This window comes from Grammomys surdaster, unplaced genomic scaffold (assembly GCF_004785775.1).
Source record: "Grammomys surdaster isolate TR1022 unplaced genomic scaffold, NIH_TR_1.0 140, whole genome shotgun sequence".
Lineage (NCBI taxonomy): Eukaryota > Metazoa > Chordata > Mammalia > Rodentia > Muridae > Grammomys > Grammomys surdaster.
Genome location: NW_021604598.1, coordinates 2,267,515 through 2,276,626, shown reverse-complemented (window position 1 = coordinate 2,276,626; position 9,112 = coordinate 2,267,515). Strand labels below are relative to the sequence as shown.

General features: G+C 50.1%; 2 protein-coding genes across 2 annotated transcripts in view; both read left to right on the top strand.

Moving 5' to 3' along the window:
• Positions 1–1,988: 1,988 nt before the first annotated feature.
• Positions 1,989–4,589, top strand: Cdkn2d (cyclin dependent kinase inhibitor 2D). Its single transcript, XM_028763909.1, has 2 exons — positions 1,989–2,389; positions 3,707–4,589. The coding sequence occupies exons 1-2, from the start codon at positions 2,249–2,251 to the stop codon at positions 4,064–4,066; spliced, it is 501 nt and encodes a 166-aa protein (XP_028619742.1). The 5' UTR covers positions 1,989–2,248; the 3' UTR covers positions 4,067–4,589.
• A 491-nt stretch (positions 4,590–5,080) lies between these two features.
• Positions 5,081–9,112, top strand: part of Kri1 (KRI1 homolog) — a 14,549-nt gene continuing 10,517 nt past the window's right edge. The window contains exons 1-4 of the mRNA XM_028763730.1: positions 5,081–5,178; positions 5,275–5,348; positions 6,425–6,530; positions 7,788–7,902. Of these exons, the coding sequence (XP_028619563.1) occupies positions 5,085–5,178; positions 5,275–5,348; positions 6,425–6,530; positions 7,788–7,902 (389 nt within the window). The 5' untranslated portion in view covers positions 5,081–5,084. The remainder of the gene's footprint in view (positions 5,179–5,274; positions 5,349–6,424; positions 6,531–7,787; positions 7,903–9,112) is intronic.

Sequence of the window (9,112 nt, the reverse complement as noted above, 5' to 3'; positions counted from 1 at the left end):
TATTTTTGTTTTTTGTCTGTTTTCGAGACAGGGTTTCTCTGTGTAGCCCTGACTATGCCCCTGACTATGTTGGAACTCACTCTGTAGACCAGGCTTTCATTGAACTCAGATTTGCCTGCCTCTGCCTCCTTAGAGCTGGGATTAAAGGCGTGCCCCAATACCCCCAGCAGTCTTTAGTGTATAGATATGACGGCACAGACCTGTAACCCCAGCACTCAAGAGATAAAGGCAGGGTGATCAGGGGTTTGAGATTAGTCTAAACGTAATAAAGTTGAGGGCAGCCTAGACTATAAAAGACCTTGTCCCAATAAAAAAAATTGTTAGAGGGCAGCAGAGGGGCAGCGGCTTATAGATCAGTTAGCAGAGTGATCTCGTCTCGTCCACGAAGCCCTGGGTTCATGTCCAACACTACATGGACTTCGTCTATAGGAACACTTGGGAGTGGCATTCTAGAGGCTCAGGTGTTATCCTTGGCTACATATGGAATTGGATACCAGCCTGGGCTATCTGAGACTCTTTGTTTTGGGGGTTTTTGTTGTTGTTTTTCCAAGACATGGTTTCTCTGTATAGCCCTGGCTGTGCTGGAAGTCACTTTGTAGACCAGGCTGGCCTCAAACTCAGAAATCCGCCTGCCTGGGATTAAAGTGTTGGGATTAAAGGTGTGTGCCACCACTGCCTGGCACTATATAAGACTCTTAAAAAACAAAACAAAACAAACTTTAAAAGAAAATTGTCGGGCTGGAGAGATGAGATGGCTGAACAGTTAAGAGCACTGGCTGCTTGCTTTTCCAAAGGACCTGGGTTTAATTCCCAGTACCCACGTGGGAGCTCACAACTATCTGTAGTACTAGTTCTAGACTTGACACCCTCACACAGACACGCATGCAGGCAAAACACCAGTGCACATAAAAATAAAAGGAAAAAAAATGCCAGATGTAATGGTGCACACCTTTAATCCCACATACTTGGGAGGCAAAGGCAGGTAGATGAATGGCAGCCTGGCCTACATAGTGAGTTCTAGGATAGCCAGAGCTACATAGTAAGATCCTGTCTTGAAAAAACTTAGAGAAAAATATTTAAAAGAAAATTGTTAGAATATGTGGGCGTTTGATTGTCTATATGTGCACCATGTTGGTATAGGTCAGAAGAGGGTGTTGGGTCCCTGGAGCTGGAGTTACTGGTGTCTAAGCTGTCACATGGGTGCTGAAACTGCATCCTTGGTCCTCTACAAGAGCATGTTTCAGGTTCTCAAATAATTGGAGACCAGCTTGGTAATCCATTCCTTTAATCCCAATGAGTCCAGATAGATCTACACAGTGAGTTCCAGGCCAGCCGAGGCTACACAGAGAGACCCTGTCGCAGAAACATAAAACCAACAAAAATGTTAAAAGGCACCGCACTTTACCGCCCAGAAGCCATCCCTTTAACACAGCAGTCGAATCAATTAAGCTCCCGGTCGCACAGTTAAGGCTTATTAGGACTTCCGTGGCACTTGAATGAATAGAATGTTCCAGTTGTAGGAGTTTCCAGTCCTGCCTCCCTTCCTCCCGGAGGCGCTAAAGACCCAGGATCGGCCCGCGCCAGCCTGTCTCCAACCTCTCCGCTGGGGTCAGTTAAACCTCCCGCTCTTTCCCGCCCGCCCGCCTGTTGGTTTTGAAAAACCAAAAACTCTGCTGTGGCGGGCAGTTTCACCGGTCGCTGCGCGCTGACCAATCAGGAGCCACACCACCCCTACCGGCGAGACAATCCTCCCCAGCAACGCATGCTGATTGGCTGATATCTCCAGTGGGCGGGACTTCTGTAGGTCGGGCGCTGGGCAAAGCGGCTCGCGCTACTGTGTTGCGAGTTTGTAAGAAAACAAGGGCGCTCTGGGCGGGGCCTGAGGCGGGCTAGCCTCGCCTACTAGCGTCTGACTCAGGCGGCCCGTACAGCGCCGGCTCAGATCAGACTCCGCCCGCGCCAGGAGAGGAGGGAGGGTGAGTCTGGGGAGACCCGGCCCAAGGGGCGGGCGCGGAAGGGCTGGGCGGGGTTCATCGCTGCTTCTCTGGGTGACAGGGGGAGGAGCTGGCTGCGAGACCGGGGGTCTTACCGGCAGAAGGCACTGGGTCTACGGCCGGGGAATAACCATAGAGTTGGCCCCGGTGGCACCGCAGCCCCTAGTGTTCTGATCCAGCTCTTGCTGGTTCCCCAGCCCTGACCTGAACTGGGCTTGGGGCTGGGTGGGTTTCACAGACCGCTCGTATCCACTATGCTTCTGGAAGAAGTCTGCGTCGGCGACCGGTTGAGTGGCGCAGCGGCCCGTGGCGACGTGCAAGAGGTGCGCCGCCTTCTGCACCGGGAGCTGGTGCATCCTGACGCCCTGAACCGCTTTGGCAAGACGGCCTTGCAGGTGAGGCCTGGCTGGCACGCAGCCCCCACACCCCATCCCTGCAAGTCTCCTGGCCCGGGTTGGTGATCCCCTAAGGTCTAATCCTTGCTTGCACCAATGTTGGGTGGGAGGTGAGGGTGGGATCGGGGAGGGGTGGCTTTTCAGCTTTAAAGAATTCCTTGTCTAATAGCCTGGAAGATTCAGTTTCGCTGCAGTGGGTGGATTGGGGCTCAGCTTCTCTTCGTGCCAGTCCTTGAAGACAGCTCACATTTCTTGAGGCTTCTTAAAAGTCATTCGATCTCCGGAAGGTGGCATGCATGTCTTCTCCACGGGAGATAGCCAATTTTTTTTTTTTGAAGTGTCCTTCTGAAGGGTCTCAGGTTATTTCAGGGGGAGTCTCCATTATGGCAGGTGATGTCGATTTTTTTTCCCCTTTTGTATCTTCTGTGTGCCTGGTGCCAAAAACGATTCCTTATTGCTTGAAGGCCCCATAATTTGGGGTGGCATCTATAGGGAATTTCCACCTTTTTATGGGTACTCATACATTCTGAAGATCATGTCTAAGGAAGTTATTCCTGACAAAGGGGATCCAAATTGGCTAGAGCATCTATTTTCTCAAAAATTCTATGTAGTTCCCAGAATATGGTAGTGTTGGAGGGGCTTTACAGTCCTACTGATCACCCATATGGGAGTGCTCTTTCCGTGAAAAAGGCTTTTGGACCTTCGAGGTTCCCTTTCCCTTCCATTCTCTTTGCTTCTCTTGCTTCTTCATTTTCTTTTCTTTCTTTTCTTTTCTTTTTTTTTTAAATTTCTGAGACAAAGTCTCACTCTGCATCTCAGACTGGCTCTGAACTTGAGACTATCTTCCTGCCTGAGCCTGTCAGGTCCTGGAATTATGAGAGTGTGTCACTATGCATGGCCCTTTAAAGATTTCATGAGAGTCACGTTTATAGTTAGGAATTTTTTTGTGTGTTCTTAAGAGAGCTTTGGGCTGCACAGTGGTGGCTCAGGCTTTCTTTAGTCCCAGCACTCGGAGGCAAATGCAGGTGGATCTCTTGTGAATTTGAGGCCAACCTGGTCACAGAGAGAGTTCTAGGACAGCCAGAATGAAACCTGTCTCTGGTGGGGGTGGGGTTTTGAAGGTGGGGGGGGGTTCTTATTTTCAAAGAACCTGTACTCTGGGGTCCCAATCTGATCCATTGGGGCCTGACTTTCCTGGGGTGTCCCCATTCACTAAAGGACCCCTTCTCTGGCACTCTGGATTTCTGGTAGACCTCTTCATTCTGCCTGACCCTTCTCCGTGGGAACCTCCTGACTTTCTGCTCCACACTCCCATAGGTCATGATGTTTGGAAGTCCAGCAGTTGCTCTGGAACTCTTGAAGCAAGGTGCCAGCCCCAATGTCCAAGATGCCTCTGGTACCAGTCCCGTGCATGATGCAGCTCGCACTGGGTTCCTGGACACCCTGAAGGTTCTGGTGGAGCATGGTGCTGATGTCAATGCCCTGGACAGCACCGGGTCGCTCCCCATCCATCTGGCGATACGAGAGGGCCATAGCTCTGTGGTCAGCTTCCTAGCTCCTGAATCTGATCTCTATCACAGAGATGCTTCGGGTCTCACTCCCCTGGAGTTGGCTCGACAGAGAGGGGCTCAGAACCTCATGGACATTCTGCAGGGGCACATGATGATCCCAATGTGACCCAGGGCCACTGTCTACAGCCTTACTGGGTTACTTGTCAACAAAGGAAGAAAGAGACTTTCTCTTTTCACGCCTATCCATTGAAGAAGGGAGTGGGAGGAGCAGTTTGTGGTTTATTGGTGTTGATTTCTTGAGTGTGTGTGTGTGTTTGGGAGATGTTTCTCATTTGTTTTTCTCACCCCTTTTTGGTGTGTTGGACAAAGAAGGGGCTCCTACAGGCAACAGTCACCTAAACGGTTCAGTTTCCTCTGCACTGGGCATGCACAGAAGACCACAGAGCAGGGGTTTAAAGCCTTAGCCTCAGAGTGAGGTCATCACCTCCCCGACTCCTGGAAGCTGGTGACCTTGGCAGGCTGTGCTCAGAGAGCCCTGAAGTGTGAGCCATCTACTTTAGGCATGGGAGGGGAGGGGAAAACATTTCAAATCAGTTACAAGGATAACATGAGTTCTTTTTTTTTTTTTTTCTTGGAATGTTTCCAGTCTGTTGTACAGAGTTTGAAATATATATATTTATTGCTTTATGGAAAGAAATTGTTCTGTGTGATCATTTTATGTTTTGGCTCATTAAACTAAGAGGATGACTTCAGATTTAGTCTGGGATGGGGTATTGGAAGGGTAGGATGAGACTAGGGATGGTGTGGGGTGATAGGGCGACACGGTCATTCCCAGGGCGTCAGGGTAACTGAGTTGGGTGGGGCAGCGGTCGGGTGCTGTCGGAACGGAAGAAAGGCAGGAAACCGCGAGTGGAGAAAGCGGCCCCCAGATGTCAGCTGGGTGCCGGGAGCCGTCAGGGTGGAGAAGGGTGGGCGGTGGCTTGTGGCCTTTCCCCGCAGAGGCTGGTCCCCGTGGGTGTGGCCTGCTGAGTAAAAGGCCAACGGGATCCCGGAAGAGTAAAGGGTGGAGCAAGGTGCGTCGGTAGAAGACGCTCCTTAAGACAAGCCCTCAGGGGGCGTGCCTAAGGGAGGCCACACCCTGGAGGGGGCGGCCGCACGCGTGCGCGCTAGGTCACACAGCCGCCATGCCGGAACCGCGCGCTTCTGGGTCTCTGAAGGTGAACGCAGCGTTTGCTGCGCGCTACAGCCGTTACCGCGAGCGTGAGGAACTGCAGCGCCGTGAGTGAGGAGCGCCTGCGTAGGCCATGTGTGGGGAGCTGGGGGGGGGTGCGTCCGGTGATGGTGGCTATGGGGAACTCCGTGTGTATTCCACAGTGAAAGATCGCTATGGAGATCCGGACGACGGCGGCGACTCCAGTTCCGAGTCTGACTCCAGCGATGAGCATGTGGTGAGCTTCCGCGACCAAGCTTGGCATCTACCCAGATGTACATAGGGCTTTCCCTAACCCGGCTGGGTTGACCAGGAGCCTTCAAGACCCGCCCCCAAACTTTGAGTGACAGGCAGTACCCTCCTCAACCCCCCCCCCCGGGATCGCCAAATGCATCCTTCTTTCTCGAAGAGATTCCAAACCTCCCAACCACTGAGCTCTCACCTGGATGCACAGGGGTGCCTTACCCTATGGGGATGTTCTAGATTTACCTCCTGACCCCTTAAGTGACAGATCGCCCCTTCCAGGTGGTCACTGAATTTACCTCCTTTCCTAACTTGGCCCCAACCCTCTAGAGTACCCCGATTTAGATATACAGCGGGAGTCTTGCATCCAAATCCCTTGAGTAACAAGCACCATTTTCCTTGTATCTAGGGGTTTACCAAATCCTCCCTATCTTCATCTCATAGGGTCCTATAAGAACATCCAGGTTTACACCCTTATCTATTGGGTGACAATGTCTGGAGATACAAAATTCTCACTACTATTCAGATGTGGGTCCAGACTTTCCAAGAATTCCTAGAAATCCTGCATTAACCCAGTAGAGCCCTCCCATCCCTAGGGGTTGACGTATCCTCTCTGTGTTCACTTTACCCTCCATCATCACAGACACCTCACCATCCTGATTAGTGGGCCCCTAGGAACCACCTTTCCATTCCTAAACCCCAGGAGTCTGACATGGAAGTATCTACTACACCCGTGGGGCTCCACTGCCTTCCCACAGCCTCTCTAATGTTGGTAATCTAATCTTATGTAGCCGGAGCTTTCTGGTAGTCCGCCCAAGAGCACGTTGAGCTCACCTGCGTGGTTACCCTCCCTGTCCTATTGAGATTGCACTTCTCTTCCTGACTCTTCCTTTACTCTGTCAACTCCCTGCCCTCTGTCTGACCACACCAGCCCAGATACCGTGCTGTGTATGCTTCTCCTCTCCTTGTCCTTCCTTCCCTCCACTCAACCCTGCTGCATCTTGTCACCATCCTACCTACACTGTGTCCAACTTCCTTCTGAAGTCAACCCTACTTCTTTTCCTGCTCTAGGAATTTGATCCCCAGCAGGAGAGAGACTTCTACAGGACTCTGTCCTTGCTGAAGAAGAAGGACCCTCGAATTTACCAGAAAGATGCTACCTTCTACCAGAGAACAGGTGGGGCGGGGCATCTTCTCTGAGTGCCTTAGTGTGGATGGGATTGAATTGTTGAATGAATTGTTTCCCTTCCCAGAGTGGCAGTGTTAAACCCATAATCTCAGCGCTCAGGAGGCTGATAACTCAGGGCTCAGGACTAGCCTGAGCTACATAATGAGATCTGTGTCAAAAACCAAACAGTTGGGCGGGGAATGGGGTGAGTTGTTAAAGTAGTTGCCACTCAAAGCCTGAAGACCTGAGCTTCATCCCGAGAAATCGTGCGATGGAAACTGGTGGGTACACATGGGTGATGTTGGTGCTGGGGATCAGAGCCAGGCAGCTTTCGGGAGGCTCGTGGGAGGCTCAGCCAGTGCTGCCTGCACTTTAGTCCCAACACTCCAGAGGCACAGGTGGGTGGAGCTCTGAGTTTGAGGCCAGCCTGGTCTACTGAGTGAGTTCCAGGCCAGGACATTGTGAAACCCTGTCTTGAAAAACCAGAGAGAGGGGCTGGAGAGATGGCTCAGTGGTTAAGAGCACTGACTGCTCTTCCAGAGGTCATGAGTTCAAATCCCAGCAACCACATGGTGGCTCACAACCATCCGTAATGAGATTTGGATGCCCTATTCTGGTGTGTCCAAAGACAGCGACAGTGTACTCATAAATAAAATAATAAAAATAAATAAATCTAAAAAAAAAGAAAAGAGAAAAACCAGAGAGAGAGACTGAATGGATGCCATTTGAGGGATTATATGTGCAAGTTGACCTCTAGCATCAACATACACGAAAAGAAAAACTTTCTTTATGAATCCATGAGTGTAAAGTGCCAAGTTGGAAATGCTTTTTATTCTTTGTGGTAGTTGCTCATGTAACCAAGCCTGGCCTCTGACTTACTGTGTAGTCCAGGATATCACTGAACTTGTGATCCCCCTGCTGGGATTACATTCAGTTATGTGTCGCAGAACTGAAATTGAGCAGAGCCTTGTGCTTGCTAGACAGACACTATCAATTTAGCTGTATCTGCACCTAAAGATTTTGTTTGGTTACTTGGTTTGTTTCTTTTGCACATAGTGAGTTTTAGTATAACCTGGGCTATATCGTACTCCCTCCCTGGAAAAATAACGGGGGGGGGATAAGAGTGATTTACTATTTTACAACTCGAAGCGGTAGGCAAGGTTTCAGAACTTACATCTGCTTCTAGCCCTGACCCTTGAGTTCTCTGCTTGGGGCCAGAGGGAAGGTGAGGTAACAACAGGTGTCCTCTCTCTCACTATCCTACAGCCGGAACATCGTCTTCAGAGAGTGAGGAGGAGCCAGCAGCCTTGGGGAAGCAGGAGAAAGTGAAGCCCATGTACCTGAAGGACTATGAGAGGAAGGTCATCTTGGAAAAAGAAGGGTAAGGAGGGGCCTCATCTCCTCCCACCCCCACCCCCACCCCCTCACGGCAGCTTTCAGTTGCCTAGGGGACCATGAGAGTCTTCCAGGGTGTTTGTTTGTTTCCTATAAAGGGTTTCTCTGTAGCTCTGGCTGTCCTGGCACTCTCTCTGTAGACCAGAATTCCGAGATCCATCTGCTTCTGCCTCCTGAATTCTGGGATTAAAGTTGTGTGCCAGTATGCCTGGCCCTTTTAACATTCTGAATTTTATTTACTATCAGGGATTTGGGGCCACAGCACATGTGGAAATTGAGGATAAATTCTAGGACTCTGTTCTCTCCTTCCATCCTGTGGATTCCAGTAACCAAACCTCAGGTCTCCCAGTTTGGCATTAAGAGCCTTTACCTGCTGAGCTATCTTTCCAGGCTTTACTATTTATTATTATTATATGGGGAATGAGTGGTTAGATGGGTTGGTGGCCCATGGACTATACCGCAGCATGTGTTTGGAGATCAGAGGACAGCTTTGTATCCATTCTCTCCTACTTCTACATGGGTCACAGTTCTTGAACTCAGGTCCCCTGGCTTGTACAGAACATGCTTCTCTAGGCAGAGCCATGTTGCTGGCCTATATTTAGGGTTTTACAGGTAGAAAAGCACAAGGTAGCCAGGTATGATGGTCTCCAGACCAGAATAGCCAGGGCTATATAGTGAGACCTGACTCAAAATAAAATAAAAATTTTTAAAAAAGGAAGAAAAGCCCAAACCTATACATAAGGGGATCCCCTGGGAGCAGAGCCTCTGTGATCCTGTCCGCAGTCTTAGGTCTTTCTTACCAAGAGTTCAAAGCAGTGCTCTACCCCAAGGGGACCGGGACAGGAAGACCCTGGAGAGTATATATGTAGCTGTCCTGATAAAAACCCATTGTAATAAGAAGTCACTGATGACTGAGGCCAAACATGGATAAACATGGAGATGCTCAGCTCTACTCTAAGAACAAAAGAGGTGGAGATAGGAAGATGGAGAGTCTGGGCCAGCCTCTCTTATGTGGTGACACTCAAAACCCCAAAGGCCTGTGGGAGGCTTAGCAGAGAGTGGTTCTTACTGAGCCTGCCATGCTGCCTTCAGTCCCTGGGACTCAGGCAGCAGCAGGAGAGAACTGACTTCAGCATCACACTGTGGCATGCATATATATATATAAATATATATATATATATATATATATATATATA

Excerpts from the sequence above, each read along its gene's own strand:
- Cdkn2d (XM_028763909.1), top strand. The coding sequence starts at position 2,249 with ATGCTTCTGGAAGAAGTCTGCGTCGGCGACCGGTTGAGTGGCGCAGCG. Across the intron at positions 2,390-3,706 it reads TTGGCAAGACGGCCTTGCAG|GTCATGATGTTTGGAAGTCC; the intron begins GTGAGGCCTGGC and ends ACACTCCCATAG.